The 11,961-nt window shown below is 39.1% G+C and overlaps 1 protein-coding gene across 1 annotated transcript; it reads right to left on the minus strand.

The window, feature by feature from the left end:
• Window positions 1–1,215: 1,215 nt before the first annotated feature.
• LOC110699676 (cyclin-dependent kinases regulatory subunit 1) lies at window positions 1,216–2,760 on the minus strand. The gene is made up of 4 exons (XM_021877202.1): window positions 2,622–2,760; window positions 2,412–2,514; window positions 2,257–2,317; window positions 1,216–1,702 (listed from the first exon to the last, which is right to left on the minus strand). The coding sequence occupies exons 2-4, from the start codon at window positions 2,462–2,464 to the stop codon at window positions 1,553–1,555; spliced, it is 264 nt and encodes an 87-aa protein (XP_021732894.1). The 5' UTR covers window positions 2,465–2,514; window positions 2,622–2,760; the 3' UTR covers window positions 1,216–1,552.
• Between the last annotated feature and the right edge of the window lie 9,201 nt (window positions 2,761–11,961).

Here is an 11,961-nt window from a genome sequence, read left to right on the forward strand (position 1 = left end):
GGTCAGTCACATACAAAAATTTGTCTTAATGAAATGTATGATCAAATTTTTTAAAATTTGATCTATTTATTTGCAATGGGGCAAAAAATGAAAACAGAGAAAGTATAATTTAACGGTCAATCTTCCAACTTCTAATTATAAGCCTCCAAACCCTTGATCGTATGTATTTTCATTATCTTTATTTTATTTTTATTACAAAAATACTAGCATTTCTATCGTAACTTGACTACCATCCAAATATACCATTATACCCTAACTTCTTATCGTATTTGGAAAAAAAAAATCCTAATAGTGTACACGAATAATATATTTGCTTTGGCATGGGTATGCTCTCTTATTTAATAAGAGGAAAATTACATGTCATGTGTCCACTTTTGACATTTCCTTCTAATTTATTTTTTTAGATTCAAAATACTAAAATGCAGTTTGTATCTACGTAATGCTTGGTTGCTATAATGTTAAGTAAATCTTAAGTTTGTATTCATAATAATTTAATCTAAGTGTTGAATACTTTTCCATACAAAATCAGACCAGATCAAACTAAATCAAAGATCGAAAATTAAAAAAATTCAAAATCTAGAGGCCGAATCGAAACAATTTAAGATTAAGTTGACAAGTCTGATATACAATTTTTTTTGTGGATCAGGGGGCAAAATGGGTATAATTTGAGGTAAAAAGGTTAAAACCGCAATTAGACTACGACATCGGTTTTGCAACGACATTTTCTTACGCGAGTACCAATTACAGTTTTCATGCTGGTCTCATACAAGATTTCAAACGCATCAGAGTACTACATTCAGTGCCGCCTCTTGTACTAAGCTTATACCACTCAGCCAATGTACCATGACAGAGATACCGTTAGATACTCGACCCAGTAAAGCACTACGGAGTACTTGCTTATCTAGCAGTTTAACCGCATAACTTACCCCCAAAGCATAAATTGCAGAATAAGATAGCTGAGAACAAGAGAGGTTATAATAGAAAAGGCTCTGCATTTCAAAATATCTGACAAAAATGAGCAAGTTAATTTCAGCACCTAAGCATTGAAACACAAACCATAGAGCAGTAAAGGCAGATTGCAACTTGTGAAAAGCCAAACAAAATTCTGTTCTCTTGTGATCACCGCTCTCCAGTCAGAACGATTCAAACCAGCATCACACATGGAAAACGGATAAGCATAATCATCTATCAGATTACGATCCAACCAACCAGGGAAATGAGAACATCAACATCAGATATAAAGCCAGACACGAATTTTCTAAAGTACGTCAACATCAGAGAAATAACCAAAACGATTGAAGGCAAACAGAAACTAACACATCATTCTCAAACAAGAGAATTACAGTGGGTTCCAAAATATATTAGTAACATCAAGGACATAGTGCTCAACTAGTTCATAAAGCATACTTAGATGGCAGATGCTACAAACTCACAATACCTAATTTGTTTAAAAGCATTCTAGACGACGAGTGGTTCACCCCCACATGAGCACTAGTACTTCATTTCTAGAGTTTAAGAAATGGTCTACAACAGCATAATTCGTTACATCTTGTCACTTGGCCATTATGCCTTGAGCTTGATTCTCCTGCTGCTGCTGGAAGTTGAGTGGCCTCCTGAACAACATGATGTGCGGCTCTGGACGGTGGATGGCATAATGAACCCAACCACGACTCTGCTGAACTCCAATCGCCCGCCATTCGTTCTGAAAATACATACACCCAATTACATCCACCATTAAACTTCAGCAACAACTGTGACATTACGCCTCCATATTTTTTACTTCATAAAGCATTGTTTCGAGTAAAAACAGCTAATTCAGTTCCTTCAAACAAATCTTTTACTTTAATTCCTTTCTTTGCTTTATACTATGCACTCGATATAAAACATCAATATTGGGGAAAGGGTTTATTATTCATCAACAGGTAGAATATTTATACAAAACCTAAGATCATACAATAGGAAACAATCTTCCTAAAAGACATTCTACAATTCAAAATCAAATAAAATATATTCGATTGTCAGAAAGTATTCATTTCATAATCCCATTATCTGATTACTGTTCTCAAATTACTGGTAAATAATTCAAACCAAATGAACATTTTTACAATAAAATCGCAAACATTATATAAAGATCCAAATTCCGAATCACATAATTATATGCTTAGCAATCACTGTACAAAATTCAATCAATTAAAAAATCAAAATAATTACCAAAATAATGGAAATATAAAAGCAAAATCGGAAACAAAAACTTACCTCAGTCAAAAGGCGATTCTTGGGAAGAAGTTTAGCGACTTCAGCTGGAAGAACAACATGCCTGAAAATCACGCAAATTCAAAGCCCTAATCATCACCACCAAAAATTTGAAAAATTCCCCAAATTAATTTAAAATTCAAAATCATAATTCATACCTGTATTCATAAGTATCATCAAAGTACTTCTCAGAGTACTGGATCTGACCCATTTTCTTCGTTAATCTACGTAATCAACTTCTTCAATTTGCCTTCTAGGGTTCTTCAGGATCAATCAACAAACAACAAACAACAAATTAAATCAAAAATCAAAATCAATCAAGAAATAACTTAAAAATTGATGGAATTTTAGAGAGAGAAAGTGCGTACCAGGAATTAAGGAGGAGAGAGAAAGTGAGTGGGAGCGGGATGAAGAAAGGAGAGGAAGAAGAAAGGAGGAATAAAAGGGGATGAAAAAGGAGTAAAAGGATTTTGAGGGGGGCTATTTTTGAGGAATTTTCTAGAATTAAGGGGTATTTTTGGAAGTTTGGTTGTTTTTATTTGAATTTTGAATTTGAGGTTTTCCCCGCTTATGTGATTTCATGATTCATTGTATGATTTGTAAAATTTGACCGTTTGATTTCAAATCTTCTTTCATTTATCAAGTTAAAATAGTAAAATTCAAAAATAAAACGGAAAAATTACTTTAAATAATCTAACTTTTGCCCCATTATCTCAAAATAAATCATTCTTCTGATTATTTTAGAATAATCCAACTTTTATACCGCTTTTTCTCATAATGAACCCAAATGACCAGTTACCTAGATAACCGGTCATCCCTTTCTTTCTCCTCATCCCACCATCTTCCTCCATTACCAACACCCAAAGCTCCACCCCCGTAACCAAACCACCTCCCCACCACCAAACTACAGCACGCAGCATCTCCCACGCTGTTGTGCAACAGCGGAAGCAAAGATCGAAAACAATAAAGAAACAACAAAGAAATTCAATGCAAACAATAAGAACAACACCAAGAATTAATGTGGTTCACTATCAATGTGATAGCTACGTCCACGGGCACCGAGATCAAAGTATTTCACTATAAACCGCAAAGAATTACAAAGATGAATCAAGTCTTTCTCAAGAACGGCTCTTCTTCTTGCCCTCTTGTTACCCTAGCCCTGATAAAAGGAAGTTTTTATATTAATCCCTAAATAAAGGATACTTGGGCTACAAGATAAAATAATAAGATAACTCTAACTTCCGCAAAACCGCGTCTCTATCGTATCTCCTTCCGCCCGGTCAGACCGGGCATGGCATGCCCGATCGGGCGCGCGAAGCAACGTTCAACAGAGATACTTTTGCACTGCCTACCCTCACCGCCCGGTCTGCCAGGGCATGGCATGCCCAATCGGGCAGTGGGGATTGCAAGATACATTACACAGCCTATCCTCACCGCCCGGTCTGCCAGGGCATAGCATGCCCAGTCGGGCAGAGGAAGGCTGCACTATAGTTCGAGTCACCTAACCATCTACAATCTCCAGCTTGACGAGAACTCGTAGTCAGCAAAACGAACCCATCAACACATTGTGAAAAAACATCTCAAGCCTAACCCGATGCAAAGCTCATGCATATGCCATACATCCCAATAAGTCTCCAACCAAGACCCATCCCGATAAGCCTCCAACCAAGACCCATCATATACTTGTCTCCAAGTATAATAACTCATAATGCTCCACCTGCATCACAAGCCCGGGGCAAGCTCCACCTTAAGGCCAACATGCTTACACTAGGAGCTCCCCAACACCGCCCCTAAGAGCCTGCTACATCACATAGTAATCAATATTTAGCAAGTCCAAACAATGTTTAAACTTACTAAATGGAACAGCCTTAGTGAAGAAATCAGTCGGGTTGTCAGCAGTCCCAATCTTCTTCACCTTAACCCTCTTGTCAGTACGTAAGAAATGATACCTGACATCAATGTGCTTGGTCCGATCATGGTGCACTTGATCTCTAGCTAAGCAAATGGCACTTAAACTATCACAATACACCGTAGCAAAATCCTGTACAATACCCAGTTCACCTACAAGGCTTTTGAGCCAAATAGACTCCTGAGCTGCAGAAGTTAAAGCCATGTACTTAGCTTCATTAGTAGACAACGTAATCGAAGACTGCAATGTAGACTTCCAATTAACCACAGAACCACCCAAAGTGAACACATACCCTGTCACGGACCTCCTGGTATCCACATCAGCTGCATAATCAGAATCACTATACCCAGTCACCAAGCACTCCTTATCATTCCCATACACAAGACCAATATCAGTTGTCCCTCTAAAATAGCGAAAAATCCTTTTCACCCCCTGCTAATGTTCCCTCCCAGGTCGAGCCATAAACCTGCTTACAACACTAACAACATGCGCAATATCCGGCCTAGTGCAGACCATAGCATACATCAAATAGCCAACCGCGTTGGCATATGGAACTCTAGACATATAAGACAACTCCTCCTCTATTTGAGGTGACATAGACAAAGACAACTTACAGTTTACAGTAGTTGGCATACTTATAGGCTTTGATTTTTCCATCCCAAAACGAGATAAAATCTTTTCAATGTAGCTTTTCTGAGTCAAGAAAAGCTTACCTCTAGCTCGATCCCGGTAGATCTCTATAGCCAAAATCTTCCTAGATGCACCTAAGTCTTTCATGTCAAACTCTGAGTTAAGCATCTCCTTTAATCTAGCAATATCCGATTTATTCTTTGTGGCAACCAACATGTCATCAACATATAACAATAGATAAATCATGGAACCATTATCCAGCTTACTATACACATAGCAATCATATGAATTCCTATCAAAACCATGCGAAGCCATAAAAGAATCAAACCTCTTGTACCACTGTCGGGGGGATTGCTTAAGTCTATACAATGACTTTAGCAATCTGTAGGCATAGTGTTCCACTCCAAGAACCTCGAATCCCTCGGGCTGCTTCATCAGAATCTCCTCCTCCAAATCACCATGGAGGAAAGCCGTTTTAACATCTAGCTGCTCCAACTCAAGATCAAAGTGTGCTACAATTGACAATAACACACGGATAGAAGTGTGTCGAACCACAGGCGAGAATATCTCCACAAAATCAATCTCTTCTACTTGACTGAACCCCTTAGCAACTAGTCTGGCCTTAAAACGCACTTGCTCAGTTTCTGATAACCCTTCTTTCTTCTTGTAAATCCACTTACACCCCACAAGCTTCCTCCCTTCTGGTGCCTTTACCAGTTCCCACACTCTATTCTTGTAAAGAGACTGCATCTCTTCACCCATTGAAGCAAGCTATTGCGCCGACTCACTACAACTAATTGCTTGTTTATATGTGGAAGGTTCAAATGACTCTACATCATCAGCTACCCTCAATGCATAACCTGTCAACTCATCAACACAACAAGTCCTTCCCCCCATCTCTTCAATCAATCTAACAGGCTTCTTGATAACTCGTTTAGGCATTTCAATAATGGTGTCAAGTTGACTAGATGACCCCTGATTAGATTGCTCCACCTCTTCCCCAAAGTTAGGATGAGTTAGAGTAATCTCAGGTTCAGGAGTACCTGGCACTGGAACATCAGCATCATCAACAATATATTGTACCCGAGGTAGATCAACAATGATAGACTGATGTACCTCAAGCACCCCATCTGTCTGTAATAAGTTCTCCCCTTCCCTTCCTAAATCAGAAGTCTTCGTACTTAAAGTTGAATACATGGTGCTCTCATCGAAAGTAACATCCCTACTAAGAATGACCCGACCCTCCGAAGATAAATAGATTCTAAACCCCTTCACACCATCCCCGTACCCAACAAAGCACCCCTTCTTGGCTCGTGGATCCAGCTTACCCTCACTAACATGATAATAAGCAACACAACAAAAAACCTTCAAATTTGAAAAATTAGGCAGCTTACCACTCCAGATCTCAAAAGGAATCTTGAAGTCAATTCCCGAATGAGGACCCCTATTAATGACATAACAAGTTGTCAACACAACTTCACTCCAGTACCTCCTCCCAAGACCTGCATTAGAGAGCATGCATCGAACTCTCTCTAACAGTGTCTAATTAACCCGTTCTACAACACCGTTCTACTGTGGTGTCTTCCTGACGGTATGATGTCGACCTATACCCTAATCTGCGTAGAACTGATTAAACTCGTCTTTGCAAAAATCTAGCCCATTGTCCGTTCGTAGCTTCTTTATCTTCTTTCCTTGTTGATTTTCCACCAAAGCTTTCCATTGCTTGAAAGCTTTGAAGGCCTCATCCTTTGACTTAAGCAACCTAAGCCATGTGTATCGAGAATTGTCATCAACAAATGACACAAAATAGTGGTAACCTCCCGTACCTTCAACTCTAAATGGACCCCAAGCAATCTGAATGGATGTAATCGAGCACAACATCAGTAATGTGAGCACCCTTGCTGAACTTTGACCTGTGTTTCTTACCAAACACACAATGCTCACAAAATTCAAGGTTACCAACCTTGACTCCGGATAGAAGATCCCTCTTAGACAATAGCTGCATCCCCTTCTCCCCCATATGACCAAGCCTCATGTGCCAAATCTTAGTCATCTCCTGGTGAGACACCGATGCACAAACCGCAGAAATAGACAGTGTAACACCCTCAAAGACATAGAGAGTGTTCCTTTTGATACCCTTAAGTACCAACTCAGAACCTCTGTAAATGCACAACTCCCCATCCGAAAACACACCATTGTACCCCAAATCATCCAGGGTACCTAATGAAATCAGATTCTTTCCTAAAGCAGAAACATGCCGCACCCTAGTCAAAGTTAACCTCCGCCCATCAACAGTCCTCAAACTCATGGACCCAATACCTGTGACCTTACAAGGAGCATTGTTACCAACTATAACTGTACCCCCATTGCGAGGCTCATATGTATCAAACCAATCTCGACGTGGACTCATATGGAACGAACACCCCGAATCTAGAACCCAGCTGTCAGATAAATCGCCAGACCTAGCAAAACTGACTAATGTTAAGTCTTCCTCTGAATTATAGCTCTCTTTTGATTTTTCTTCGACTACAGCAGCTTGGGGCTTGTTTTTCCTCACGGGACAATTACCCCTATAGTGACCCAGTTCTTTACAGTAATAACAGGTCTTAGTAGCAGTTTTACCAGATCCTTCCATGCCGTTACCAGCACCCGACCCAGCATTGTTCCCCTTGTTAAACCCCTTTTTCTTTTTAGACTTCCCAGACTTAACAAATATCCCACTACCATTATCCCCATTATCACCTATAGCTTTCTAACGAAGTTCCCTAGTATGAAGTGCTGCCTTCACTCCTTCTAAGGTCAGTGAGTCTTTACCAACAACAAAAGACCCTACAAAATTCTCAAAGCTAGGCGGTAGAGACACAAGTAATATCAACGCATCATTTCATCATCAATTTTAACATATAAATTACGCAAATCAAGTGGAATAAAGTTAATTTATTATAGATGTTCCCGTAAGGGAGTACCTGACTGCATTCGGAGGCTAAACAACCGCTGCTTCAGTAATAATTTGTTGGTCAACGACTTAGTCATGTACAATGACTCCAGCTTCATCCACATTTCAACCGCCGTTCCCTGATCAGCAACCTCTGTGATGATGTGATCATCAAGGCTAAGTAATATGGTAGAGTGAGCCTTCTCTTCCATAACTTCTAATTGCAAGTCAGTCAGTCCGTCTCCTGACCCCGAAGTAGTACTCTTTGGAGCCAACGGATGCCATATCTGCTGTTGTTTTAACAGAGCCTTCATCTTAATTTACCATAGCCCAAAACTATTTTTCCCGATAAACTTCTCAATTCTTATTGTTGAATCTCCTGCCATTGTTTCCCAAGAATTCTCCAAGGATTAAACCTGAGCTCTTGATACTAATTGTTGTACGACAGTGGAAGCAAAGATCGAAAACAATAAAGAAACAACAAAGAAATTCAATGCAAACAATAAGAACAACACCAAGAATTAACGTGGTTCACTATCAATGTGATAGCTACATCCACGGGCACCAAGATCAAAGTATTTCACTATAAACCGCAAAGAATTACAAAGATGAATCAAGTCTTTATCAAGAACGACTCTTCTTGCCCTCTTGTTACCCTAGCCCTGATAAAAGGAAGTTTTTATATTAATCCCTAAATAAAAGATACTTGGGCTACAAGATAAAATAATAAGATAACTCTAACTTCCGCAAAACCGCGTCTCTATCGTATCTCCTTCCGCCCGGTCAGACCGGGCATGACATGCCCGATCGGGCGCGCGAAGCAACGTTCAACAGAGATACTTTTGCACTGCCTACCCTCACCGCCCAGTCTGCCAGGGCATGGCATGCCCGATCGGGCAGTGGGGATTGCAAGATACATTGCACAACCTATCCTCACTACCCGGTCTGCTAGGGCATAGCATGCCCGGTCGGGCAGAGGAAGGCTGCACTATAGTTCGAGTCACCTAACCAGCTACACACGCAAATTTGCAGCACCACATCCCCATGACAACACCACCGAGCACCACCCCGTCAACAACACCCAGAACAATAGCCCACCACCTCCAAAATACTGCCACAACAAACCACCATAGCCACCACTAGAACTAATTTCCCCCTCTCCCCATCACCACAAATTAATTTCGAATTCAACCAAACAAAAATCAATCCAAAATCAGGTGAAAAATAATTATGAAAGATCCAAATTCAACAAAATTAATAAATTAATTCAATAAAAATGCATAATTACATACAACATTTCTAGGTACTTGAATAATTAGCTTCAAATTAAAGAAAGGGGAGTAGGAGAGAGTGAGCAGAGAGTACAGAAGAGAAGGTGGTGGTTGTTTTAATGGTGGCAATGGATGGTTTGGGGTTCGTGGTTTTGGTGGGTGGGTAGTAGTTTGTGGTGGGGTGGTGGTTAAAGGGAGTACGTGGTAGCTGATTTTGGTGTTGGTGGTGGTCAAAGAGTTCGAGGGTCACGAAAATGAAGGTGGGTAGGGATTTCGGCCGGGTTTGTGGTGGGGGTAACGAAAGTGGAGGTGGGTGGGGATTAGGGGCCGGTTTCATGGTGGTTGTTGTGGGTTATAGTGATGTTGTTGGTGGGTAAGTGGGAGGGAAGGTAAGGTGGTAGTGAAGGAGGTGGTCATGGAGGAAAGATGAAGGAGGTGGTCATGGAGAAATAGAGAGGAGAGTGAAAGAAGTGGGGTGGGTTTTTTTTTAAAAAAAAGAAAAATTGTAAATAAAAAAATATACCAATAAGAAAACGACACGTAGGCAAGGCAACCGGTTATACCGGGTTGGTGACTTGCTGGGTTTGATATGGGAAGATGGGGTATAAAGGCTGGATTATTCTTGAATAATCCAAAGGTTGGTTTATTTTGGGAGAATGAGGCAAATGTTGTATTATTTAAAGTAATTTTTCCAAATAAAAATACCAAAACCAGATTAATACATACTTGTACATAACTAATACAAGGCATACGAAGCACAAAACATTTACATTTGACTAACAATAAATTCATTATTTATATTGACATGTGAGAGATTCTGATCCGATATGACACTTGTTTCGGGGTTTTTTGTCCCTCGAGAGAGTTACATCAGCAAGACTGATTTCCCGCCGGTTGTACTTGCAAAACAACGGAAGCTCCGGGTGTTCGGAGTTTCACCTCCGACGATCAAGTTAGAAAGTGTCCGGAGTGATGTAAAAGTAGATATTTTCGGGTTTCGAGATCAGGTGATTTCTCTGTTTTCGAGAGAATTGATTGTGTGTAATAAATGAGATCCCCAAAATGGGGGAAATCTCCCTATTTATAGGGCGTTGGTAAATGTTCTCCTACCTAGATCATTCTGACCTAGATTTGGAGGGCTGCGCCGTTTTACGACTTTTCTCAAGAATTGGGCCCTGAAGGTCGTCTTTTTCCCTGCTGATTGGGAGTGCCACGTGTCAACAGAGGATTGATTCATTTTGAACCTCTCCTAAGGTGACACGTGTCATTCCCTGATTGGGCCACGTGGCCTGGGTATTTTTACCCAAAACAACACTTGATTTTACTTATCTATAAGTTATTTTCAATCAATTTAATAAATATTTTATGCTTATCACACTTCAGAGAAGTAGATAAACACTAACACTTACAAATTTTCATTTGCGTGGAAGTTACAAATTATCGAAATAAAAATTAAAAGAAATAAAATTGAAACTTCTAGATAATTTACCGAAAATAAAGCAACTACTTATATATTGTCCAATTCATTGCACCCCTAATTTCTATAACACATAAATATCTAATTCTAATTACTTGCATTTATCCGTCATGTAAAGAATAAAGACCTATCTATGCATATTTAACACCACCCATAGGCATTGGGATAACACATCACGTTAATATGACGACCTAGCAACCAATGCGTGCTTTGTACTACAACTAGGTCTAGCGCATCGCTAAAAAACAAAAGAAAGCGAACAACCCCTATGATATCAAATTTTGATTTATGCCCATAAGATGTGACTAAATTTTTACGCTAATCATCACCACAAACTTATTACAACTCCTTTACCCAGATTTGAGGGGACTTGTTATTCATCGCCCGCAAATCTCTACATAAAGCCCACATTTTATAATTTTTTGACAAATTTGCCCTTTTTATAATTTTAACCGAAGATAAATTTTTCGCACTAAAAAAATGGGGAGCAGCACCGGATCGCCGAGGATCACCGGAGAATCGCCGTCGTCATCGGAAAACGAGGTTCGTAACGCATCGTAAGGACGAAATGGTGGCTGGCGCCTAGCCAAAAGGTCATGCCGTGGTTGTGGCGCCTAGCCAGGACGCCGCCACCGTGGTAACGGCGCCTGGTGGAGAAGCCTCGACCATGTAGTGGCGCGTGGCCAGGACGCCGGAGCCACGGCCAGGGCGCCTGGCCAGGACGCCGCCACCATGGCGGCGGCGTCCTGACCAGGCGCCCCGGCCGTGGCTCCGGCGTCCTGACCAGGCGCCCAGGCCGTGGCTCCGGCGTCCTGGCCAGGCGCCACTAGGGGAATAAATTTTTTTTTATTTTTTTTTATTTTTTAATTTAATCCCCTTTTTTTTTTTTTGTTTTTTTTGTTTTGTTTTTGTTTTTTTTTTATTTGTTTGTTTGTTTTTATTTTTGTTTGTTTTTCTTTTTTTTTATTTTTTTTATTTTTTAATTTAATCCCCTTTTTTTTTTTTTTGGTTTTTTTGTTTTGTTTTTGGTTTTTTTTTATTTGTTTGTTTGTTTTTATTTTTGTTTGTTTGTTTTGTTTTTGTTTTTTTTTTATTTGTTTGTTTGTTTTTTTTTTGTTTGTTTGTTTTGTTTTTGTTTTTTTTTTTTATTTGTTTGTTTGTTTTTTTTTTGTTTGGTTTTGTTTTGTTTTTGTTTTTTTTTTTGATTTGTTTTTTTTTTGTTTATTTGTTTTGATTTGTTTTTGATTTTTTTTTGCTTGTGGTGTTTTATTTTGTTTTGTTTTTTTTTTTTGGAATTTTTTTGTTTTTGTTTGCTTGTGTTGTTTTATTTCCTTTTAATTTTTGGAGGGAATTAATTTTTTTTTTAATTAAGTTTTTTTAATGCATCTTTTATTTTGTGTTTGTTTTTGTTTTATTTTGTTTTATTTTGTTTTGTATTTGTTTATTTTTTTTTATTATGGGTTTTTTTGTTTGTTTATTTATGTTT

Source organism: Chenopodium quinoa, unplaced genomic scaffold (genome assembly GCF_001683475.1).
Source record: "Chenopodium quinoa cultivar QQ74 unplaced genomic scaffold, ASM168347v1, whole genome shotgun sequence".
Lineage (NCBI taxonomy): Eukaryota > Viridiplantae > Streptophyta > Magnoliopsida > Caryophyllales > Amaranthaceae > Chenopodium > Chenopodium quinoa.

What these genes read in the sequence shown, in the direction of transcription:
- LOC110699676 (XM_021877202.1), bottom strand. Translation starts at nt 2,464, where the DNA reads ATGGGTCAGATCCAGTACTCTGAGAAGTACTTTGATGATACTTATGAA. An exon ending in GATGATACTTATGAATACAG is followed by an intron (nt 2,318 to 2,411) that starts GTATGAATTATG and finishes CGTGATTTTCAG; the next exon opens with GCATGTTGTTCTTCCAGCTG. An exon ending in AGAATCGCCTTTTGACTGAG is followed by an intron (nt 1,703 to 2,256) that starts GTAAGTTTTTGT and finishes ATGTATTTTCAG; the next exon opens with AACGAATGGCGGGCGATTGG.